This window comes from Scatophagus argus, chromosome 7, assembly GCF_020382885.2.
Source record: "Scatophagus argus isolate fScaArg1 chromosome 7, fScaArg1.pri, whole genome shotgun sequence".
Taxonomy (NCBI): domain Eukaryota; kingdom Metazoa; phylum Chordata; class Actinopteri; family Scatophagidae; genus Scatophagus; species Scatophagus argus.
In genome coordinates this window covers 21,721,295-21,748,226 of record NC_058499.1, presented here as the reverse complement: position 1 = coordinate 21,748,226, position 26,932 = coordinate 21,721,295, and the positions used below count along the sequence as shown (strand labels likewise).

The 26,932-nt window shown below is 39.9% G+C and overlaps 1 protein-coding gene across 7 annotated transcripts in view; it reads right to left on the bottom strand.

Moving 5' to 3' along the window:
- The window catches only part of mical2b (microtubule associated monooxygenase, calponin and LIM domain containing 2b), a 54,197-nt gene extending 29,651 nt beyond the window's left edge, over positions 1–24,546 (bottom strand). For 3 of the 7 annotated variants that reach the window (XM_046395249.1, XM_046395254.1, XM_046395255.1), the window contains exons 1-7: positions 24,336–24,546; positions 6,084–6,476; positions 3,261–3,468; positions 1,699–1,815; positions 1,012–1,113; positions 349–504; positions 50–150 (exon numbers count right to left, since the gene is read on the bottom strand). In XM_046395249.1, coding sequence (XP_046251205.1) covers positions 50–150; positions 349–504; positions 1,012–1,113; positions 1,699–1,815; positions 3,261–3,468; positions 6,084–6,347 — 948 coding nt within the window. In that variant the 5' untranslated portion in view covers positions 6,348–6,476; positions 24,336–24,546. Of the gene's footprint in view, positions 1–49; positions 151–348; positions 505–1,011; positions 1,114–1,698; positions 1,816–3,260; positions 3,469–6,083; positions 6,477–17,986; positions 18,641–24,301 lie in introns of those variants that run through there. The other 4 variants (XM_046395252.1, XM_046395253.1, XM_046395250.1 and 1 more) reach the window with 3 other exon arrangements.
- Positions 24,547–26,932: the final 2,386 nt, after the last annotated feature.

Genomic DNA, 26,932 nt, shown 5'->3' with positions numbered 1-26,932 from the left:
GTCTCAAGTGACTCACATGCTAACTGCGTGCGTGTATGAAGAAACTCACCCTTATGATGACCCCCTTGTCCAGCAGACTCTGCTTCTTCGCTGTCATGACAAAGTAGTGCGTGTTGTCTTTATAGTAAACTATGTTCTCCAAGTCAATCCCTGAAAAAGTGAGCAAACTTAATTAACAAAGGGTACTTAAAGGGATGCAAGACGGAGCAATTAGAGTAACAGAAGCAAACAAACAGCACCGCATGGCATACAACTCAAACAGAGAAGGTTTTTTTTTTTGTTTGTTTGTTTTTTGAATTAAAAGAGACTCTATAGTACTGGTTGCAGGCGCCACATATTGAGATTAACCTGTCTCCTCCTTGAGTTCCAGAAAGAACTTCTGGTTAAAGATGAAGGCCACGCCACTGATCTCCTCCACTTTGGCCTCCGCTGTGGTGTTCCTGTTGACAAAGTTAGCTGTGATGGCAATGGCCAACTTCCCTCGAAATTCTTTGCGACCAAAACCTGCCAAGAGAGGGGGAAGAAAAGCAAACATGGCAATGAAACCTATGGTGAAAACTAGTTTTCCTTCCACCCTCCTGCCATCATGGAGATGTACATGCTTCTGGAGTCGATCATTTGTGGAGGAGAATGTTAACATTTCTGTAGTTTGTTATTTATGCATCAGGGAACATAAGCACACACTCACAGATGCACACGAAACATGTAAATGCTAACAACACTCCCAAACACTTCATGTGCCAGCACACACACACACACACACTGCTGACCCTCCACACATGATTAAGCTTCCAGTGAAAATTATGTCAACAGGAAATGCTTTACCCAGTGACTGAAAGCAGCTTTACAATACCTCACCTCTTTTCCAGTGAAAACAACAAACTGTGCTTTGACTGCAGTGTATATTTATCCCACAAATGTGGGTCAGGATCAGACCTTTTCCAACCACCGTAGTTTACCCCACAGCTCCTCTCCCATTTGCCAACTCTTTTACTTTTCCTTCCTTCTTACCATCTAACGTGTTTTTTCGTCCGTCAGCTCCAATCACCACATCGAAATCAAACTCTGCGACAGGATGGCTTGAGGGCCGGACCTCGGCTCTCCACCCAGGACCTGAGGAAGATTACAGCAAACCAGCTGATTACTTCTGCATCATAGCATACATGTAATGTAAAGAGAGAGCGAGTGAATATCTAAAGGAAAAGCAGGACTGGAGCTGGGGGTGGAGGTCTTTTAGAACTGAAGGACAGTAAAAATACCTGCTAGGAACTTTGTAGTGATTCTTGTGACCCCTGACCCCTCACATTTAAGATCTCATTTGACCATTTATTATGGGGCTAATTCTCCACGGTAGCTGCAGTACGCTCAGTCCTCTAAGTCAACAAGTGGTTGTGTTAGAGTGGCAAAGTCCCCACATGCCATATTTAGAACACCTGGTATATTTTGGGACCCTTAGAAAAGCAAACTCAAAGTAGAACTAAAATGTAACCATCAGCAGACTATCAATAGACTTGTGTTATTTTCCACACAGGCTGCTTTAAATATTGCTGCTGCAAAAGTCTCCTCTCTAGGAAACTTTCTGATGACTTCAACATAATGTTTTTGGGAGGCAGAAAGCTTCCCATATATAGCTTAGATATGTACAGCACTCGTGACCCTTTGCTACACAGATAACAGCACACACACACACACACTCACTGCCGTCAGTCTGCTCCGCTGGTGGCTCCAAGAGTTTGGTGAACTCCACATTGACATGAATCTCCACTCCCAGAATCAAACACACCTTCAGCAGCATCAGCTGGAGCTGGCGGATGCCTGGAGTGACCACACACAAACACGCACATGCAGATGTTGTATATACAAAAAGATTGCAACACAGATATTAAAGCAATTATACATATTAAGCCATGACTGCCCTGACATGAGTTTACTAGGCTAATGTCAATGTTCTGCATTCTGAATGGGCAGCTGATGTTGGTCCAAAAGCCATTTGTGTATATTGTTATGTGACTTCCCTGCTGGTGAACAGGTACATAACTGAGACACCAGTTAAATCGGCTCCAACTTAGTTCTCCTATGTGGCGATATACTTATATATATATAATTGATGAAGTTGTCACAATGTAACACAACATGAAAATGGCTGTAAAACTTCTTCCATGATTCTAATTTTGTTAAGAGTGTACTTCAGCATAAGTCAATATCTAGTACACCGTTATCTGTATCTGTTCAACCAACTAAGCACTAAGCATCCATAGCCAGAATGGGAAGTGCATAAACCAGAAGTGCATGTAGCTAATCATAAATTGTTAATTTAAGCCTGAAATTGATATGGGTTAATAAGAAGTTGCTATATTTATCATTTAATAGAAAAGTATTCACAGAACAGTCTCACAATTGAGCTATTGAGCTAATTATTTACTTTTACCTTCACCACCAGTACAGATATAGACATGTTTTATTTGGATGATACAGCACATAACCTGTACCGGATACTCAGTCCACCTGAGTATCAGGACACGACCGCATTCATAGAAGGGAACAAGGTTTGAGAAGTACACTCAGAAGAGCTCATCTTTGAGAGCAGATATTATTACATGACACCGTTACTAAAGCTGGAGAGCTTGTGCCAGTGGAAACCTCTCACTAGAGAGACTGAGACCACAAAGTAGGCTGCTGGGAAATCTCTCACAGGTTACAGATAGTATGTAGCACCTGCGTCATATCACACTGTTAAATACAGTGAGCACGGCACTCCTGTGAATCTGATTTTGGTTCTTCTGGCCACATAATTCATCTGCATCGTAGTGATTTGACACACATACACACACGCACACTAGTAGGCCTTATTTACATGTATGGCTCCAGGGTATTTTGCATGCTATCTCTTTTAAAACAGGAAGTAATGTAGGACAGAGAGAGAAGTGCAATCTAAGATAGGGTTTCTAAAATTGTGTTTTAGGTCCAAAACTTTTAGTTTTAAGAAAATTAGGGAGTCACAGGAAGATTTTAAGATTTTATAAAAACATACATGTATTTTATGATGACCTTTATTTCCTGTTGTAATAAATAAAGAACTATGAAAGCATGATGAAAAGGGTACTGATCCCAAAGTTGAGGAAGCTGTTACTCTGAAACTATTTGACATAACCAAATAAGTATCTCTCTTCCTTCCCTGAGCACTTTAAGGAAGAAGAAAGAGGTTTAAAGCATCAATCATCTTCTCCACCAAAATGAGAACGGCACAGATTTACACTCACTAATATGGTCGATGGAGCCGGCGCAGAACTTGCCGTAGAACTTCTTGGCTCCGAGGCCCCTGAGATCATGTATGGTGAAGGGCCAGAGGTGGAGCACATTATTCCTGGAAAAGGTGTCCCGCTTCTCGATCACCACCACCTTACAGCCCAGCAGGGCCAGCTCGATGGCTGTCCGCAGACCACAAGGTCCACCACCGATGATCAGACACTGAATTTAAGAGGCAGAAGAAGACACATTGGAGGTGGAGGGGAAGACGTTTTGAGAAACATTATTCTAGCCCTGTAAGGCAGCCTTCTGAGTAGAGGATGTGCATAGAAGTATACTACACAATGTTTGTTTGTTCTAATATTTTTGAGCAGGTGTTATGTTTTCATACAGAGCTCTGACTAATATGTGTGGGTCTTTAGTTCCTTAAATTAGTAGGAACAAACCAGACTTCAACAATCAATTAGAATACACACTGTTGCACTTCCCTCTGGTGATCTGCGGTTCTCCTCAGCTCTCACTTGCGTGTTTCAGCTCAAGCTCATTGTTTTGGTTTTACATTGTTAAACAGCAGACGGCCACAGTAAGCAACTAGCTGCTAGCTGCTGAACACTGTAACAGCACTAAAAGCAAAGAAAATGTTGGACTTTGCTTTGCTGTCCAGATTCCAGATTTTGTTTTGTCTCTCCTGAATGCATAAATAAGAAAACACTCACAGTAATACGTAAATGTTGCGTGTTCGGATTGTTCAGCCGAATGTATTATCGCAGCCCAAGCTTGGACTTTCATATTACATTCAACAAAAGAACAGGCAGCAAAGACTGCTAGTTTCAAGTAGCAATTAGATCATGCTCTACAAAAAGTTGACTGTTCTTCTTTGTTTCCAAACAGCTTGATTGACATTTGTGTGTCTTACAGTATTCCCTGTTAATAACAACAGTAAAGCACATGATTTCATCATGTATATACTTTATAGTATTGTCATATGCTGTGGAATTGGGTCACAGTTTACAGTAGGTGTGACAGGAAATCCTAGCTATACTGATACTGATGTTTTATCTGTTTTTGGACTGAGAAGAAAGAGAGAAAAGCAGCAGACAGCATCAACATTGGGCAAAGGGGAGCTTCATCTGGAGAGTCTCAAAGGTCCTTAGTGATTACAATCAACGACTCATTTTCAGGTCAGTATGCAGTTTAACATGCTACAGTTAACTGTAACTGGCAAAACAATTAGCACAGCCATCTGGGAAAGGTTAGCTTAATCACTTTTGGGAGTATGACTGGTAGCATCTTCCATGTGACACAATAAAATACACAGACAACTGAATTATACTAGACACAGAGTTCCAGAAAACAAAGCGCCCACCCAGCTACAGGGCCAACGTCTCTCTCCAAATAGCAGTTTCTCCAGAAAAATGTCTGGGATAACAATTTAACTGTTATTCTTGGCCAACCCTCAGCCCAGCCCATCTCTGTTAATCTCCCTTCTGTGAGTCTCTGGCCTCTTTCCTCTGCGGACGTCTTATCATTTCCTTCAGATATGAAGTCATTCCAACACTATGCCGAACGTGCTGCTTTATATACTTACATATACAGAAAGACAATAAGACAGAGCAGCACAATGCATAAAATAATTAACGAATAATTATCGCATACCTGTCACATGAAATATGAACTCACATACTGGCTTTAGGCCTCAGTTTGAGGCCAACATACAGTGCCTAAAGTTTCCTCTGTGATTAGCTTCTATTACTTGATTAAGAAATTGAGAAAATTCAGCTCCTTAAAGTTGGGATTACTTTAGTCTAATTAAATATTTGCATATAATTACAGAAATAATCCACTTACATAATCTATTTGCCTAATAAATCCACACTGGAAAAGGTCTTAATTGGGTATTTGAACAAATAAACGATAATTCCTTATAATTCCTTTAACAAAAAGGCAAATATATTCCACTCAATAGAGCACAGAAAACATAGAGAAACAAGGAAAGAAAGAAAAAGCCGATGAGAGATTTTAATTTTCAGAAGCTAAACGTCACAGGGAAGAATAGTGCAAAAGGAAAAAGAAACAGTGAGCTGATAAACGAGGAGTTGAGGATGACAGTCTTAAAGCATGGTAGCACCAACTTTTAAAACAGCACTACTTTGCAGGAAAATAATTTCACTCAAAAAGGAATCGCAACAATCAGAGGATTCACACTTCAGTGTGTAAAGTAAATCAATGCAAATTTTTTCAGCCAAGTTTGACTTGTAAATTTGCACTACTGACTAATAGAAAACTGCCTTGTGACAGTGTTGACTTATGAACTGGAGAACTGGAGCATACAAAATAGAGGAAGGGATTATAGCTTGATTCACCATACATACTGAGCTATGAGGCAGAAGTCGATGGTGCAAATATGCATCATGAATAAAATGTGTGAATTTACTGTCTTGTTAGTAACCAAGTTCGAAGGAAGCTCGGACAGCTCGGAAAAGAGAAGGAAGCTCGGACAGCTGATGTGACGGATTAGCACGTTAGAAGTTAGCTCCCTACATAGCTCCCTTCCGCAACCAAATTTCCACTTGAATTTCACTTTTTACATGCGATCATGACTTTACTGCCATTTGTACATACCAGCAAAGCTGCAACACCATGAAAGCAAACCACACCTTTTATCTTACCGTCACCATTCATTCTGTGCCAGGATAACTTATTATTATTATTGGTTGTTTATTGCTCAAACAGGCATGAAGGCTCTCCCATTATCAAACAACAGCACTAATGGTAGTGTAGTGAACCAAACAATTAGTAGCCTCAGCCTTAGCTCCTCTCCAGCTGGTCTCTCTTACCCTGGTGCCCTGGCAGGCTTTGTTCTGGTTGTAAACTTTGTGTTGTGCCCTTTTGTCCAGTTTGGTCCACAGGGCCTTGACCTTCCAGGTGCTGACTGCAGCCTTCAGGGAGCTGTAGAAGTTGCTGTAGTCCAGTGGATCCAGCTCCAGCTGCCTGCAGAGGATGCTGAAAGCCTGCAGAGTCCCCTTACAGGTGGACGCCTGGACAAAGTTTTCAAAGAGGACACTGGCCTGCGCCATACGTTCATCCTCTGTCTCACCCATCTGCACCGATGGTAAACAGTGTCCACTCTTGCTCTCTCTCTTCTTCCTCTCCTGCTTCCTGTTCACTCCTTCCAAACTGTCAGTACTGGACCTCTATGAGGTGGTGTATGCCATCATGCTTAGCTTGTTCTGAAAGAAATAGCAAAAGAAGATTTTCAGACAGAGACATAAAAGGCTGGAAATAAAAACAGTCAAAATAAGATAAGATAAGATACTCTTTTATCAGTCCCATAACTGGGAAATTACAGAAAATTCAAATAAGATAAGAAAAGATAATTACTCATAAGTGAGACCTGCTTCCTGTTAGTTTTCACTTATTTTTATTAGCACAGCACCTTCCCAGCACTTGAAAATATTGCTTTACACCCCATCATAAAGATATGTAGTTTTTGTTGAATTGGAATCGAGCTTCAGATATTTCCTTGGTTTCTCTGCTGTTTGGTGTAAGATGGCAATATTTAGGCTGTGATAGAACATCATCAAACAAATTTTACTTTTACATTTGACTGAATCCTTAGCAAAGCATGAGGTACACTACATGTTGAAACAAAACTTTGAAATCATATAAAAGGTCACATTCCAAATGTAAGGAATGCCTGCAGCTCGCACTGAAAATAAACTGCAGAGGTCAATGCCTTGCCTCATATAGCCAGAGTGTAATGTGGTGCATTCTGTATGAGGCACACGGGGCCGCAAACTCTGCTTTGACCATACGTCCCTGTACAGGACTCCACGTCAAGCCAACGACAACAACAAGGCTGCAGAGTTCAGTCATTTATTAAGCTGCACACATTTTTTCCCCCTCTACAACAAAGATATTTTCCTCCTCCAGCTCCACTGAATGCCTGATAGGATTATGACCCAGACTGCGCTTGGAGGAGTTCAGCTGAGCAGTCATGGGAGAAGCTCAAAAACTGAAGTTGCAGGAATACGGAAAACACAGCCACATCGCACGCAACCAACCACTTGGTGAAGCACAAGATGTAGAAGAAACACACACACACACACACACACACACACACACACCACCCCCCCCAACTCCCAACCCACAACAAACGAGGAAGCTTACCAACTATCAGGAGAACATCAGTTCCCCGTTCCATCACCCAGACTTCTGGGGTATGAGAAATTTCCTGATTCCTGGTTCCTTTGGTGATCTTATCTAACTTGAAAGGTCAAGGACGTCTAATGAGGGTTTTGAAGTTTAGAACTAAAACACATCCACTTGCAGTGTACACCCCACTAACTTTTCAAAGCCCCATATTCTGTTCAAGCCACAGTTAACTTACCTCCCAAACCACTGAACTCTGGTCTTAAAGCAAAAGTAATTTGTATCCCTAAACCTGCAACAGCTCGTTCTAATTTCCATTCAAGGGCAGCAGAGCCAAGCTGTCAACATAACACTGACAAGGTGAACTGTTACTTTCAATTCACCTTACAGTTACTTATTATAACTACACATCCAGAAGCTACGGAGTAACACTGGCATTCATATTTACTCTTCTTTACCTGTTGTTGGTCACCACAAACTACACTCCCAAATGGCCAACCGTGCTGTCTTTGCTAACTGTGTGTGTCTGCTGTTTAGTGGTACGTAGGTAGGTTGCAGTGGAATGAGGACATCAATTTTGAAAGGCTAAACACTGACAAATACGAGACAAAGTAAATTATTTTGTTAGATAAATACATACCAGCTCCCATACTACATGCCAGCTGACACTTGAACTATTTACCGTGCCCATACTTCAGCTATGTGTGGCACTTGAACTGAAACTGTAGCTGCTATCATTGCTGACAGTTCAACTGACTCACCAACTTCATGGTGACTTAAGAAATCAACTGAAAGCCCACTTGCTTTAAGCTCTTACTCTTCCACAGTTCAACTGCTTTCAGTGTTTACATAGAAACTGAGAATTCAACTTCCCTCGGGATTTAAACTTGAAACAAACATTTCAATCCCATTTTGCTTCAGATACTGAAGAAACTGACATTTTATCTGCTGTAAGTGCTTCAACTTAATACTTAACTGCAGACAATCTTCAGAACAAGTCATGAAACATTTTCTGAAGAAGATGTATTTATGTGAACTCTACCCAACAACAGACTCAGGTTATTGGAAGCTGTTGCCAAGCGTTTGGTGAATAACATCTCTGTCAAAGTTCGATATCAGATCTTGATCGCTGGCAGCCTCTCAGCATTATTCTCACTATTACAGCCATGAAATCTGCTGTCGTGGAGGAGCTGAGAGAAAGATACTGTTTCTCACACACGCACACACATACCCAAAATTAAACACATGCATCACACACCCTGCGTCCAACAGCCTGAAACAAAATCAGCTGAAAACCTGTGGAGGTACTCTGTATGCAAACAGTATGTGCGTCATGGCAAGGGAAAGTGCATGCTGCACATGGACAACCCCTGGCTGGCCCTTTAGTTTGTGCCAGTCACATATCTCAGCGCAAGCGCGCGCGCGCACACACACACACACACACACACACACACACACACACAGAGCCCACTCCCAAAGAAACACACGCTTTCCCTCTAAGTTCTTGAGTGGCCCAGAGGGGGTCTCAGATCTCTGCTATCTAACCATTTGGCAGCAGACAGTAGTCTATCAATTACTATTATCCCCTCCAGACACACACACACAACCTCCCTTAGACCTTTAATGCTATTTCATGTCTTGATACAAAGTTTCCAAAGCTGTTGTTTCCTGGACAACCAATTCAAAATTGATTTTCACCTTGACTGTGAAGGTGCAACATTTAAAATGATCATATCTGCTCCAGTGAAAATATCAATAAATCAATTTATTTGGCTAGTGGAGTGTAACCAAATACTGAGTACTGCTTTAGCAAAATAAGTCCAGGATACCTGTCCCGGATTATTTATCATTTTGGATCTCATCCATATTCCTAAGGCGCAGAGAACCTGGATGGTGTCCAGCTCATTGTGAAATTCAAGAAATTTGTTTGGAAATAACATCCTGATAACAGCTCAGAGACCGACTGCCCTACTTGTGTCTGGCTCTGATGACCAGACATGAGAAACTCCCTGACCCACTGGGTCAAGAGAAAAATACAATAAAGTGTGCATTGATATACACAGAAGCAGAAAGCTATGGGAAAGAGCTCGGCCTTGGGACACTGTACTGTATACAACCACATCTGGCAGGCTGCGTTCTGGAAGGCAGTACAGGAAGTGGTTAACTTTGTATTTCTTTCCAAATTTGTGTGTTTGTATGTGCGTATGTGTATGTATTACTACTGTGTGGTCTTATCTTTCTTATAGGGACAAAATCAAGTTCATGCTTGTGACAGAGTGGGATGTAAATGTTGACTAGCTGTCATGTTAGTTTAGTTAGCGAGCCTTTCATCCGTGTGTATATGTATGCTTCCTTCTATAGCTAATATCTGCAAAACTTGACAAATCACATCAAGACAATGCAGATGGATAAATAGCACTATAGGTAAGAGGAAACATATTTATTTTTGATGAACGGTTTGTGGAAGTGCTTACTCAACAACCAACATCTTAACTGTTGTTATCGCTTCACTTCATCTTCAATCATTTCAAATTACTTTACTGCTTTGTATAATACACGAAAACACAGTGACAAATGTTTCCATCTAAGCAAAATGTGTTTCCTACAACTCTGCTTCACTGTCAACACTCAACCAGTGTATGTACAGTCTGATAATTAATACTCACCATTACAGTAATTACCCTATAAGTGATTACACAACATCTCATTTTCCGAGTTACAGCTTCCTAATGATGACTCAACAGGACCTTAGGGTGCACTATACATAGATGCCCATTTGTGTCACTCATGCACGCCTATTAACACTGACCATTCATATTATGGATATCTATTTATGAACAATCACTGGGTGGCTTGTTAATCAAGTTAACTATTTCAAAAGATTCACATGTCCATAGTAGAGGTGTAACATGCAATACAAGAACCTTTCAAAAGTAACAAGATGCTTACAGCATTTAAGGAATATATTTATATGCTTTCAAAGGATATTGTCCTGTTAGATGTGAAGATCAGATGTCCCTGTTAAGATCAGTGCGCCTGCCCACAACAACTATAAGTGTTCAACATCCGTGTCACCATCATTATTCCCTCCTTATCAAAACATGACTGATAGCAGAGTTCTACATACATTTACAAAAGAACACAGGTTAAATCAGAATGCACCTTACATTTATCAATGTTGGGATTGATCTTGAAATGAGAATTCAGGCTTCAGATTGATAACACGGCTGTAACTTTGCATGAAAGTTCTTCCTAGTGGAATTCATGGAAACCATAAAGAAACAAGGTAAGAAGAAAGTCACTATTCACAACAGATGGCTCCTGTTGAACATCCAAGCTTCTAACTCATCGTTCAAAAAAATCTGGTAAAAAATGATCAGTCTTAACAGTGAGCCACATCAGCTGTAGTCAAAAGCAAGAGAGCAGAGTCCGTATTCCAAAGCCAAATGATCTCTACAGCCAGGAGCGATCCAAACCCTGCACTGAACAGAGGAAACACTGCAACATATCTGATGCCAAGTCTCAGAGGACTCAAGGGGAAATCGTATTATAAGCTCCAAGTTTCTCGGGACATCAGAAGTCGTACTGGTCATGAAGGGAAGTTCAGTGTAATAAGTAGGGCAGGAGAAATGAGTCACCGGGCTTCAGATAAAGAGACACTTCATTCACACTGAGGACCCAAAATTATGTCATTTCACTAAGCGTGTCAGGGTTTTCTTTGCATAGAACTGGAAGTTATCTCTAACACCTCATTTGCAGGGGTCAGCATGATAATCATGTACATCTCACATTCACCTTGACTGATTCAGTGAGACACAGTCATGACAATCTAAACTTGTACACATTTTGTTAATAATGTGCAATTTAAAAAGCAACTAAATTTAATATTATTTCAATTCAGTTTATTTATATAGCGCCAATTCACAACAAAAGTTATCTCATGACACTTTCCAATTAGAGCAGGTCTAGACCAAACTCTTTAATTAAATTGTAAAATAGAGAGAGCCCAACATTCCCCCTTGAGCAAGCACTTGGCGACAGTGGCGAGGAAAAACTGCCTTTTAGAAGGCAGAAACCTCGGAGCAGACCCCGGCTCAAGATGGGCGGCCATCTGCCTTGACCGGTTGGGTTGAGAGAGAGAGAGAGAGAGAGAGAGAGAGAGAGCAGGAGAGCGACAGAGAGAGCAAGGGAGAGAGGCAGAGGGGGTGGGGCGTGAGAGAAGGAGCACACAAGCAGAGATGCATAGCAGCAGTAATAATACCAGAAGTATCGAAATGTAGATAATGATAATGACAATGAAGTATACAGAAGGTATTATGGTGATTTTGATAACAATGGTAGTGACAATAATGGTAGTAGCTGTACTGAGTCTTAACAGATTTAAATCAGATTATGACTAAACAGTAGTAATTGCAGTAGGTTTTGAATTAGGTTTGAATTATTTGCAACCACAATGTGAAGTTGAAGAGTAAATTCCATCACTGGTTATTCTTTAACACTGAGCAAATGCATCCAAATATTGGTCATCAGTCACCTAGATTACTGATCATCAGTATCAGTTACTGAAAAAAAAAGAACATATAAGTCAATCCCCAGTCCGGACAGTTTCTTGGCTTATGAGAAGAAAAAATTCAAACAATAAAACAATCTTTAGGCATGATGTGGATCTTTGCCAAAGAGCTGCAACACAAGCAGATTATATCTCAAGCTATTTTGTTCATCACATTCCTACACTTTGACAAATGTGTCTGTTTCAGTGCTGAGAGGCTGATTCCAAAATAAACATGAACTGATGCAGTCTGCCTGTGTGTGCACTTTCCCTGTTAAAGAATGGGCTTCCACCATGTTACAGCCATGTACATGTGGCAGGAAACAGCAATACTATTTTGCTGGAGTGCAATCTTTTACTTTTTCCAGAAACCACGGTCATAAAACTGGCATTCAGTTTGAGGAGGCTCAAAATGTGTGTTTCGGTGTCCCAACCATCAGTGATTAACGATCTGTTTGTTGGTCAATCTGCTGGATTTCTGGCATATCAGAAGTTTTGGTCAGCACTTTTGCAGCTTGAGCAGTTCCATAATGCAATTTCAGACACGGCTGCTGATCTGTTTGAAACTGTAGTGTTAGGGGAATAGTATTTTTAATTCTATCTTTCGAAAAATAAACAATTTCAGTATTGCTCAGTGTTGGAGGGGTGTATTTCATTTGCAAGTTTTCGGTTTTCTAACAATGTGACAACCAAATGTACAAACACCACTTAACACAACAAGAGGCCAGGTGTGTGGAGCTGTGAAGCAACTGTGTATAAAGGAGCGGAGTTTGGTGGGGAGGAACTTGACTGGCCCACAAGGAGTCACAGAATTCCCACAGAAACACTTGTGGAAAATTTTGCGGAAATCTGGAGGAAAGTCTTCCTCTCATAGCTGCAAAAGGGGTCATTGAAAAACTCAACAGCAATGTCCCTTTCCACAAATCATGACTCAGTGACTTAAGATAATCTACAGACAGTGTCGTGAACTGTTTTCTTTCTTTCCAAACGACACCATATCACTACACAGAAACAAGAGTGCATCTTGGACAGGAGGCCAAGAGGCAGAGGTTGGCTAGCACGAGTTTCTCATCACTGAGTAAAGGCACATTATTACTGCATTTTGATTTTGGGGTGAACTGTCTGTCTAAATAAAACTTTGTTGCATGGACTAAACTGGTTGGTAGGTTAGCACCAATATCAGGACCAGTCATTCAGGCCACACAGTGCATTCAATCACTGACAGCGAGCTGCTGGCTGTATTTTTCAATCAAAGCCAAAAAAGACTATAATACAAAAAAACATTTAGATTGTTCTATGGTTTTTTTTATTTCTGACATAAACAAAGGTGTGTACAGAGATCACAATCAAGGCCCTCTGATGGTTACAAGATTTTGTTTGATGGGTTAATCGCTTACAACATAACAGGACTTCATTTGTGTAAAGTCAGTGGCCTGTGAATGTGTGTATGTGTGTGTGTGTGTGTATGTCTGAGAGAGGGATCAAAGCTGAGTCAACAAGTTCCAGCCCATACAGACGTCACGAAAGAGAGGAGAATCGAAAAACAGACAGCAGAATGAGGGACAGTGTATATAGAGGCCTGCACAGCATGTAGAGTGTTACGTACAGAGAACACTGTGGCAGAATCTTTTGTTTTAAAATGTATGGAATTCAAATGTGACCACAGACAGTGCAGGCACCTGAATGTGATGCTGATTAGCTCCAACAGCAGTGGCTTCTTTTGAAAACAGGAAATGTGAACAGCTGGAATGTCAGAGAGCTCAAGTGTGGAGCTACTGCTTCCTTCTCAGAATAACAACACACTGAAGTCGGCTGCATCAGTTTCGAAATGAATGAGGAACGATCTCTTCTCATGAACAAGCTACAGGACTGCACTTTTCAATACATAACCATATGTCCAAATGTTTAAACAATGAATTTGTGGTTTTATACAGTTTCTATCAGAAGATATTTTAGTAGCATTTCATCTGAACAGAGTGAACCCTCTGCTTCCACAATGACTCCACCAACATCGACTTGTCAGTCTGGATAAAGACTCAAAGAATGTTCCTGGATGACAGGGATGTTCATTTCACTTTCAATAGCCTGCCTTCCATTAATCAGTTACTAACTGTTTAACTTTTAATAAAAAAAGGAATATAACGTGAAATAAAAGAGGGGCTTTTAGTCCAGCCTGCCATTGACCCAATGAGCTTTGGTGCACAGCACTACTCAGCTTCTTGGTGAGATTGTCTGGTTTGTGCCGGATGAAGAGGATCTCCAGCTTGCCTGACTGACTTTCAGCTCATCCTTCTTCTCTTAAAGTTAAGAGCAGTTTGGTAACAGTAGCTCTTGATGGCATAACGTACCAAACTAGCATAAGCTCTTTGAATCGCTTGCCCTCTGCCACACTTACTGGCAGCTCTGGTTCAACTGCACATCACACTTTCTCTTCCCAACTAGCAGTCATGCAAGTCATCCTCAAACATGGCAGCCAGGTTCTAATACTGTAGCTAAACTGAAAAGTAGCATCACACAAATTCACACGAGCTTTGTAACTGTCACTGTGGATGTGTGGATGTGTGGCTGTACAGTATGGCTGCTTTGGTTTCAGACTTCAGAGGAGACAGCGAAGTGAGAGGTTCTTCAAATAAATTGGCATTTATGCATAAGGAAATTGAGAAAAATAAAACTTTTAAGCAAACATCTCCTGATTAAATGAATCTGAACTCAACTGTCTCCAAGCACAAGGTTTTCAGGTAATCTCAGCAGAAAAACCAATTTTGCCATGACTCAGCTCAACTATTTGCTGTACTTACATTTGATTACTGAAATAAGCTTCACAACACAGACCTACGACTCATATTGGTTACTAAACCAGAAAAGGAAAGATGATATTTTTAAATAATCATTCAACTTAATTTTTTATTGTCTTTACATTTTTTGCCTTTCAAAGCAAAAGCACAGAGGGCCTCTAACCCTCACCTTGCTAACAGCCTTTCCGGAAGGGTAATTTCTGTGAGTATCTGTTAGCCACATCAGACCGGTCAGCTGAGAGCGACACACCCATGCTTAAGCCACAGATAAGGGGTTCTGAGGGGGAGCAAACTACACACCAGCCACGTATTTGTTATTCCCTGGGTGGGAGACCACAGCTGAGTGAAGTGGGTCATTAACGTAAACGTGCTGAACAGAGGCAAAAATGCCTTGTGTGTGGTCACAAAAAAGCTTGTAAGTTTGGTTTGACATACAAATGCCAAAAAATAAGGTTTAAAGACAGAAAGTTCCTCAGATATGTTAAAGATGTGTTCTGATTGCCCAAAGCTGCCCAATGGCGTTATGTTTGTATTCAGCGTTACTCTCACTCTCTCTCCACATGCACCTGCACAGTACAAACAAGTAACGTACTATTGTAGTACTCAGCTGTAACAAGGATCCATTAAAAAAAGAGTAAATAGCTGTCTCACTCTTGTGATCAAAATCACTGATCTAAAACTGTCCTGTTAATAGTTTTCTGATTAATAATAAATATAGCAACATTTGATCGACTCATATGAATTTCAGACATTAATACAAAACTTCTGATAAGCTTTGTCCAATTTAGGTTTGAGCCCAGCCCATTCCGAGTCCGGATACTGTTCATTTAGCTGGTTGAGCAGATACAGACACAGATAATTGTATACTCGCTCATCTCTACCATCTAAGTGACGATTAAAAATTCTGTTTATTCCTTTGATGTCCATATTTTACAGTCAGTCAGAGAGAGAGCAGCAGGTTTTCAAATCCTGGCTGTCGTTCTGTGAACAGCTCACAGGTTACGCTGTGGTTCAGAGTATATTTGATCTTTCAGGGCAACAACTGATGCCTGAGTCAAGGCTGTCATGTCTTAATTCTACAGCCAGTCTATCACACAAGTAGTCTTATCACTCCTGCTGCCTTAAGGGCACAGCTGAGTTTTATGACTTTAGTCACTGACTCACACAAAACAACACACATGGGCTCTCACAGTACAAATATTTCACTTAAAGACATGTCTAGTAACAATTTCCATGACATTCAATGTTACCTATTTATAAAACTTGCTGATATTACAGGTTTTTTTCCAAAACGTTAATCAAATTTCATGACTTTTGTGACATGAATTCACCACCAAATGCCATGAAAAATAAAGAAATAAATAGGTTCTGCACCAGTGCTCAGTGCAGCTAAGGAATCAAAACCCTGCAGACATTCACAATGAAAACAATGCAGCACACGAAGTCCGCCTGAAACAAAGCCACAGGGGAACAGCAGAATTTTATGATATAACGTCCCTGGGGGTAAAGTACAGCCATATCCTATTTCCAGTTTCACACAGTCCATGCTTGAACTCCACTTAGCAGCAGGGTGATGACTAGAAAAGAGGCTGGCATTAAAGTAAAAATAATAATCTTTATTTACAAAGCATTTTAATAAAACCACATCAAGAAGTGCTTCATACAATAAGCAGATCAGTAGGAGGTAGGCTAACTGCTGAACCTGTGGGCATGACTATGTGACTAAAGAAGAACCTTTCCTCCCTGATCTCACTGCATTTGGGTGACACTCAGTACAGCTACACTGTCAGATAACTGATAATATCTGACATATATACAATTTTTCAGTCCTTTTTCTTTTTCTCTTTCTTTCTTTTTTTTTACAGTGTGCTTAAAAAGCACATCTGATTTTTGTCATCCTTTCAGTCTGACTGGGTGACCGGTGATTGGTCTCTTTTTGAGAGTCAAAAGGCAGTTCATAGAGGAAGGAAGGTGGAAAAAGAAAGAATGATTTGCATCTCTTGTCTGGTTCATCAGATGTAAATATCAGAGTAATTGAAACAGCCAAAATTCAAATGCATGGAAATCACTCTGTATTTACAAGGAGAAGAAAAGCAAAGTCACGGCGGGTCTAAAAACCTATGAAAAAAAAAACGCTCTCTCGTTCACTTTGGTACTGAAACACCAATGCTAACTAAGCTACTGGAAACACTAGCGTGCAAAGACAAGTTCTTATGAAATGGTAGCTATTTCGAGAAGTACACATTTGCATTTTTGCCAAGAGCTAAATAAAATATCACTTGCACGCCACATGTGCATTACTGAACAAAGCTGGAGCCAGGAGGCATTTAACTAGCTTAGTTAATTAGCTAATTAGTAAGCTTTAGCAATGCAGGTAGGCCAGCAGTCCAGTCTTTGTGCTAAACTAAGGCAGTAGCTTTCTCGCTTCACATTTACCCTATCGACATGATCACAGACTTTGTCGACTTTTGGCAAGAAAGCAAATATATTGCCCAAAAGGAAAAACTATTCTTTTAGTAGTACAAGAAAAAAAGAATTAGCCTAATAAAACATATCCCAAGGTCTTTAAAGAATAAACATATGATTCAGGACATGTGAACATCTCTGTTTAGTTATCATGACCAGAGGCAATCTTACAAAGACAGACCCGTTCCTGTGTGAACAGGAAACACTGCACTCTCATGACAGTCACCATAACACCGTAAACCAGCAGGGACAACTGATGCAAAACTGTAGACTTAGTGGGGACGAATTCTACAGCTTTATCAAACAGTCAAAGATCAGCCCCAAACCTGATTACATTTTCTATTGCATCAAAACTCCACATTCCATTAAAGTAAAAAAACAAACTTTATACCTTCATCAACTTATATAATTCAGTTTATGGTGAATTTCTGAAGGTGTTCTAGATTGTGAGGCTTTAAGAAATTGTGTAAAACTTATATTTCCACAACTACTTTGAAGCAATTTTATACTAACAAAGTGAAACTTGTAAACAAAAACAACATACCATGGAAAACATAAAATTATGTCTGGAAGAAAGAATCAGGAAAGACATGAAATAAAGCTCAACTACTACATACAGATCATTCTTTAAGAGCTTGAGCAAATATTCAAATGTTCTTTGGTCTCTGAAGTTGACATTAAAATAGAGAAACACTACTGCTGCATGAGTACCCTGAAGATACAAGCCCAACTTTTCTTGAAACATATTCAGTGTAAAGACATTACTCTTTGTACATACCATGAAGTCAACAATGCTACTGTCTCCAAGAACTCCTGATGCGTTTAACAGCAGTTTGTAATCTAGCTTCAGAGATATATAGAGAGGGAGATAGTATCTGTGTTCATCAGCGAATCAAATGTCTGAGCTGAGGTTAAAGACTCCTTTTAAGGATTTACGCTATCACACTTGGTCTGCTTCTCTGCATACAGTTTTACTAATAAGGGTGTTGATTCTTACCTTTGGTACAAAGGTTGTAACAAAGATAGAAGGAGTGTCCAAACATCTGGTAAGCAGCAATAAAACCAATATGACCGTATAAGGGAGGGAGGTTTAACAAGGCCTAAATTGGTATGGCTGACATCAGTAGCGTTGCTACATGTTTTAGAATGATAACACTTGTTTGTGTTGATAAGGAATTACAGAAATGTTGCTAAAAAGTAGTTGAAAACTCAATAGTTGCCTTTGTTTGCTGGCCAGTGTATGTTAAAGATTTGACTTACGTTTATACAGTATGTGGTCCACGATGTGACGGATGAAAGCTGTCATATTGTACCATATTAATTCCTCTCCTGTGCCCATGTAGCTCAACAAAGAGGGGCCAACAATGGCTACCAATAAAACTTCACCCATGTATTTGCACTTCTTGCTGTGGTCCTCCAAAAGTCCAAAACACCTGCTTACATTGGACCGTAAAAATATCAATGCCACAAAAAAGATAATATATGAGTGACCACTGCCTTAAATGTATATGTTAACTGGACTGATACTGAAGAGTGAGAATCTGCTCATTAGTTATAAAGTTAAACATATAGTTAACTGAACTATAAATAAAGTACCTAAAAATTAAGTTTTATTGACAAGAGGTGCGGTAAACTTGATTTCCATAATGCTTTTCACTGTTAAAAGTGACTCAAGTCTGATCCCTGTCTAATCATTGTAGGTTATGGTAAAACATTTGTCACATCGGAATAAGGCCTGGCCCTGGTTGTAATGTCACTAGTCAGATACGTGTTAAGATCAAACTGAGGAGCAATGGAAATACCACAATGTTTCAAGAAGAGAGAAAGTCATCATGGCAATTTGCACAAATGCACCTTTGATTTGAATGTTCTTACTGAACTATTTGGTACATAAAGATATGATTAGCACTTGTAAATAGACAGTAAATGCCCTGTTTCTATTAAAAAGAAGTATTTGGCTATTGTACTGTTTAATTTTTTATATTATCACTGACAGTGTGGGAGAATTTTTCTGACGTACAAGTCATGTCTCTGTGAATTGAGATTTGTTTGGACTTTGTTCAAAAGACTTAAAAACAGTCATGTGGGATTGTGTTTTTGCAGTAGTACCTGAGTATCTAACTGTATCCTAAGTGCCTATGGTTCAACAACATGGGTTGATTAACAAAGCTGTGCTGACACTGAAATAAAGTAGAAGCTAAAAATATATCTAATAATAATACACCTTAGGGCTGTGATGATGACTGCATGACTGCAATACCATGGGATTCATCACTATAAATGATATATGGTACAATAAGTCAAAGTCCTCGATTTTAGAGACTAAAAATGAGTTGAGAACATGAGTCAGGCCTCACTCTGCACCTCTTATGCTACATACTACAATACATTGGCTTGAATGCTACCACATGTCAGCTCAGCTTGTGCTGAGACAGGTTTTAACTGGTGTATGTGAGCCCTGAAATCAAACCCTTAAGCCTCACGGCATTAACACCACACTGGAGAGGTTTGGGGCTGGATTAGGCCTACAGCTTGCTGGCTGTTGTGACATTACATGTCCCTACAGTTTGTCTGCATTGCTCAGCAATTGGATATAGTGTGTATAGTATGTTTAAGACTGTGTTGAAATTATCAGCCAACAATGTATTTGTATGAACAAAATGTCAGCATGATTTAACATTATTTAGATTTTGGTGATACTGTAATGAAGAACTAAAAAAACTTGACTGGATGTTTGTCTTAGTCCAGCAGCACTCACAGGTGGTTGTGCTACAGCTTTGCAAGTACTGTCTAGACTCCCTATAATGCGGGATTTGGACCCATGTGCCCTCAAGAAGTACAGGATTTTATAGACTATTAAGCATTAGACCCTTGAACTACCACTAATATAAAATAAAATCTACCCTTAAAAACACAGCAGAAAGCTGGCCTGTTAATGTAAAAGCCAGTTTCAGAACTACCAATAAACGTGTTTCTCATTGCAACAATCAGTCATACTTCAGTAGTTAGTAGTAGATGAAATAAAGCAGTACAAAAAGTAAGGAGCATGTGTTGTTTATGCTTAATCCACTAAAATCCAAGACCATATCGCAGTGGTTTCAAACTTGAAATCAACCCACAACTTCATGGTCCACCAAATTTAAAGTTGATGTGCTGAAACTCCAGAAACATTACTTTCAAAACATCAAGGCTGAGCAAAAATGTGGGGATTTGGATACATTCTTACTTACTCTAACAAATACAGGCACCAAGATACCACCAGGTGATTATTTTTTGTGGTTATTACGACCAGTTGTTTGTTTACACATATAGGACCATAAGCATTCATTTAGTGTCAGTTGTTTCTGGTCACCTGATGAAAGCAAGTTCCATAATCACTCACACTTTTAGTTCTGTTTGGGTCTCCACCAACCCATGAGAAAAATACCTGCTAAATGTCTGGGAGTCACTAACCATGAGGCCCTTTGGAGCAAGATGCAAAACTAGCACTGAAACATGAGAGAGAATTGGTGATATTCTTTGTGATGATACAAAAAGTAATTTCATGGAATGTTAATGTCAAAAAATAATAATACCTGTAATAATTGGCAAACCATATTCCTTTACTTATCTCAAATATGGCATTACCATACGACTATATATATTTTAAAATTTGTACATTCCCAAACTATACGTTGAAGACTATACCTAAAGTTTCCTTCCAGGATGCATTTAAGTGAAATGATCCTACAACTCCCTACAACAATTTTGGTTTTCAACCCAAGCTTTGGAAAATCCTCAGCCATGGAGGAGCTGAACTTAGCCTTTCTCAGCTTACAGCAGCCCACTGGTCTGCCAGTGGCACTCAGCTCCCTGGTGTATTTTTGTCTCGCTGCTTCTCCCCCTGGTCTGATATGTGCAGCGACACCCCCTTATAAGTCAACCACTCATTCCAGGAAGTGACAGCTTGTGCAATGGCTTCACAGGCATCATGGTACAGATGATCAGGAAAAAGCAACATAAAATGGTCTGAGATTAACACCCTCAGGGTTGACAGTAGGAAGTGAAGATCAAGGCGCAAACAAAAAAATCCATCTACAAATATTATAAAATTCAGTTCAGTTAACTTGCAAACACAAAGGAGTCTCAAATGAGGCCACAAACATAAAAGTCAAGAGGATGAGAGACAAACTGTGGCACTAATCAAACACCAAATAGGGATCAAAGTTGTTAAGCACACAGACAGTTATTACTGTACTGTGAATTAAAAATTATTCATGTGTGAAGAAGAGCCAAATAAGTACTCTAATTACCTTACTGTCCAATGCTAATGGTAATGGCTAATGGCAACCCAGGTTTAGGGTTGCCATTAGCCAATCACACAGCAAACCCTATGTAAACTTTAGGAGAAACATCATCAGTCATTTTTACCTGTGTTCCAGCAGCAGGTTGCTTTCTCAAAACTCAACCTCACAGATGTCCACCATGATCAGAGGTGAGACCAGCGCTTAAATCCGTTTCCATATGATACATACATAAAAGAGCCCTGTGGAGTTTTGCATGACTTTTAGCACTATGAAGCAATGCTTAGGTTTTGTTTGAGCTGTGATACAGCACCTACCACTGGTTTAATCGCTATTTCACTGACCAACAGTTGGCGGCTGTTACTCGCCAAGTAAGAAAGCAATGCACTGATAAAATCAGTGACACAGACGACTGCCAGCTAGCAAACACAGGTTGTCTCCAAAATTGCTCAGTATTTATTATCATGGTGCATTACATTTACAGTCCACCATTTATATTCATTTTATTTCTCAGTGTGCAAAGCTACACAGTGCATTTAGTGCTATCGCATGTGCACTACTCTGTTGACAATCTCATTATGCAATGGTCTGCATTACAGATGTGAAAATTATTGTGGTGAGTCTTCACAACTGTCATAGATGTCACAAAATGATTAATAAGTGTCCAAAATCTTAATTTGCTGCTCTACTGCTATTAAAGGACCAATGTGGAGAATTTAGAAGCAGAAATAAAATCTAATATTCATAAATATGTTTTCCTTAGCGTATAACCAGCTAAGCCATTGAACCCTCATTAACTCGGAATGAGGGAGCGAGTCCTTCACAGGTTCTGCCAAGTTGCACCACCATGTTTCATGTTCTAGCAGCAGCCCAGAACAGACAAACCAAACACTGGCTCCACAGAGGGCCTTTCACGTTCCTAGTGGCAACCCTAGGGGAGGGTGAGACGAAGGGTATTCAGTTGGTTGTAATCTGCAACCTCGTGTCCTGTATACACTATAAGGTTGTAGTGAACAAGTGAACAAGGGAGTGGTTGTGGACATGGAATATTTTTAAATATTGGCTTTGAAAATGTCTTCTGAAAAAGAATTCAGCACATTTGTTAGACCTCAGGGGTACAGACAAGGTGTGAGAAAGATTACATGGAAACATAATCTTTGTTTGCTCACAAGAAAACCACAAGGGGTAGCTTTTGTCAGCTTATGTGGCCACTACCGCCAGTGGAAACACGGCATTTCTAAACTCTGTTTTGCTCCAGGAAAAAAAAAATTATCTTAAATTTTATCTTCTGTCCAAGCAGACAGTAGACATCTGTGGAATTTTCCCTCCTAAAGTTGGCTTTTGAATGCTTTGTGACAGGATCATGGCATAAGGTACACAGTGTTGAGATTAGAAATGAGGCTAAGGTTCCTGTAAATGACACTGATGTGGTCTGTTTTTGAAGTGGTTTGTAGTGCTGTTTCATTCCACCTCACACTATCTTTATTTCTGATGTTATGCAGTTTCTGGATTAAGTCACGTGCACTAAGCACAATGAGAAATATCAAAATCTTTCATTAAGACTTACTTTTGTAGTTCTCAGAAGTACGAATGTTTTCAAAGCACACAGTGGTTTATTCAGCAGTAATGATGTAAAAACAGCAGCGTAACACAAGCCTTTTTTCTGCATTTGAAACCATTCTACCAGGATTTGTCCAAGTCCTGAACCTCTGACCTGTTAGCCCTTAGTGCTGACCAAGCCGCTTCTGTCCAACACTCAAATTCAGCAACTATAAGCTACTTGCAACAACAATGACAATCTGTAAACCCTGTATATGAAAGGAACCAGAAAAACACAGCCACTGAGTGTATGCCCAGTATGTCCAGTCTGATAATCAGACCTCTGCACTGCTTGGCAGGGTTATGTCAAAAACAGGGAGAGTACCCATCAAGTTCGGATGCAAATCGAGTTCTGATGAAGAGTAATCCATTATACAGCATTACCTTTGTGCAAACTGAGTGAAAGTTTATCCCATTACTGAAACATCAGCCAACGACTACAGCCGGTTCTAGGACAAGATGCGGCTGTTTTGCCTGACTGGATTTCAGGTCTCTGAGGACGTGAAGCCACCTGCTGCACACAACAATCAACTGGAAGAAAAGATGCACACTCATATGAAACTACAAGTTCACTTGCACCACCCTGTAACTCCTGTGGGAAAATCCACTGTGACACAAAACTGCACTGTCCAGTGGGCAAACCTGCTTGTCCATGGTGAAACTGAGGGTTTTCTACAACTTCAGCTCCTTTCAGGTGTCCTTCTTCATTCCTCTGCAGCTTGTTTAAAGTGGAACTTTAACACTGGTTAAACTAGTGGGCTGAAATCATTAGCAAAGTCTCTTTCCATAGCTATATATAAAACATCAAGCTAACTTTATTTTATGCCTACTTGTGGATAGCGTTCGGATCTTATCTGACAATCAAGTATTTGGTCACGGTACACTTAGTAAGTATTCACTACAGTAATGACAGTAAATTGCAACAAGTTCATACGGGTTTGCCAAATTTCCATCACAGATTACAACTAATTTTGTACTCCAGCTAACCTTCGGTTAGGGGCCTGCCCACGTCACCTGCTGCACCTCTACCATCTATTAAGTTACAGCCAAGGATGAATAATTCAGTAACCAGAACAGTTAGTGTCAAGCAAGCATAACTCATAGAGAAAATTATTTAAAAAAAAAATCATTTCGCTGGCAATGTGAGCCGAACGTCAGAAATGAACCATTTCAAAATAACATTCCTGATAATCGCTCAGTCGTGCACTCACGCTCAGAGGAAAAGTGCGCCTGTCAGCTACTCACGCTGGAGCGTCCATGAAAAATGAATGGCAGCCCCGCTGGACTCCTCGGGTTTTATCCACAGTATGTCCCAAACTGCGGTCACAGGTCGGTTAACACGTTACAGTCGGCTCTCTCCAGCGACCTGTTCCTCACATGATAGCAGCGCTGTGTCTGCCGACCCCCGTGTTGTAGACTGTCGTCAAGTCTTACCGCAGGATAGAAAGTGGACTTCCGGTTCTGTTTTCAAAAATAAACCTTTTATTAACGACTAGCTAGGTGGTGAAGTACAAGAAATAGTTGATATTTTTAACTGTAATTACACTCTCTGGAATATTTCTTTTACTATATTTGGACTGCCAAGAATTTACTAATAAGTATTGTTTGAGAAGGTGTGGGAACAACACCAGAGTTTTTCTATTTGCAGGGAAGCCAAGCTAACTAGCGTATCAACAAACTAGCTTTCCGTCCTCAATAGCTTGTGACGTATATTAAACATCCAATTATGATATTCACACACACACACACACACACACATAATGAGTGTAAACTTGTGACAAATAGCCTACTACAACCATAATTTAATAAATTATTTTTCAGCAGTCTACCTCTCGTTTTAAAGAGTTTATTTTGAAAGTAACCTTCCCTCTTGTCCGGTGCTGTTTTATCTGCGTGTGACTAGCTTCACACCTGTTGCAGAATTTGAAAAAGTTGCGCTTCTCAGCGCCTCTGACACAACCTGCAGCGTTAAACTTAGGTTGGTGCAAGTCTCGACTGTCCAGTGGATTTTTCTGTCAGCATTCAAGTCACAGAGGATGCTATCAGCAAAGTAAGACGATTCATCAATCATTCTGAGTGCTAGCAGGTTACATGTCTGCTAAAATCCCTTTTGATGAAGTTCACAGCTTCAAAATTATTTAAAAAAAAAAGTCATTGAAGCTGAATCTTTCATGCAACATTTCCTCACCTCAGTCAGCTCTGTACTTACTGTCTCAGACTGAAGCATACTCTCTCCACACTGATGGTAGCTCTTGACAGACGTGAGTAAGGTGAGTCCACAGGCCATCTTTCACCTGAAGGGCTGCATTTAAAATTAGACTAAGACATTCAGTTCAAGACTTTTACTCAGGATCTATTTGTATTGGCAACTTTAATATTTACCAAAGATATGATAAAATGTTATGCATCCTTGCACTTTAAACTGATCCCCTTCCTGCTGCCCCTCCACTCCATACACACACACACACACACACACACACACACCTCCTATACACACACTTTTTACAACCACACCAGCTGCTCTGTGACAGCTGTTTTCTAAAGGCAAGAGAGAGAGGACAGTGACAGTTCAGGACTCACTATATACCTGACGCTGTATCTGCAGCATGTGACAAATCTCTTTCTTTTGGCTAATTTAGAGAGAGTGGGTGTTGCTACAGAGCCACATCACTGCTGCAAAAATTATTAGTATTTTAATTTGAAACAGCAGCTGGGTGTTGCCATTGTGCTGTTGGAAAGACGGGGTGAATTATTTTGTTAGCAGATATCGCAAAACCTGCCAAATGAAACCAAAACTAACCACTAGCCAGTAACCACTAGATGAGTGAGGAAATAAGGGATTTGTAATTTTAGCGAACTGACTCTTTAACATTTACAGTTGCATGAACTTTTATAAATGATTTAGTAAGTCTACTAACTACAGTTTATTTCATTGAATAATGAATGTTTTTGATACAGAATGGTACAAGGCAACACAGACAACGTGTGTGTGTTGTGTGTGCACTTACAAAGTATTTCTCTTATGTTTTTCCCCTGCTTTTCCTTATTCCGTTCTCATTTTCAAGCCCACCTGTGATCTTGTCCCTGGGATGATTTGTCCTGGTCTGCCCCCAGGTGGTGAAAGGCTGCTATGACTTCATAAAGCAGCAGAGCATCTTCTTTATCCAAAGGGAGGTGTGGATTACCCAAGTTACACACAACACATCTGATTCAACCAATTGAACTGCTGACGATTCAAAATGCATTGACTTTGCATTGAAAACGTTTCATTAAAAAAAAAAAAGAATATTTGTGGAAAGTTAATTCTGAAGTAATAGAAATGACTGAAGGTTAGTGGCACCTAATGGTAAAATTTGCCTTTGGATAATCCAGATGTACCTGACTCTAAACTAAACTCACTAGCTATGAAACAAGATTCCTTTAAAATATGATACTCATAACTTAAACCCATACCAAACAGGTACCCAACATTTATTATTGACTTTTAATGAACTTAGAAATTAATCTGTACATTAGAGGAACTAGCATTTTGAAAAATGGTGGTCAAATTCATTCCTCATCAGTGAGATAATTGAAATTCTTTCTTATTTTGATACATTTGACTTTTACTGGTGTGGTTACTGACAGGACAAATTATGGATCTTTTAGTTAGCCAGATTCTAGTCTTCATATTTATGAAGCAGTGGTCATGCCATCCAGCTGGTAGGAGTAGTAGTAGTAGTCAGTAGTAGTAGTCTTTTTCTAAACTTTCGAGCACACTTTATAGTCTTAATCAAGATTAAATCTCTGAACTGACATTCAAAGTTGATGGAATCAATATTTTGCAAAGTGCAATGTTGACA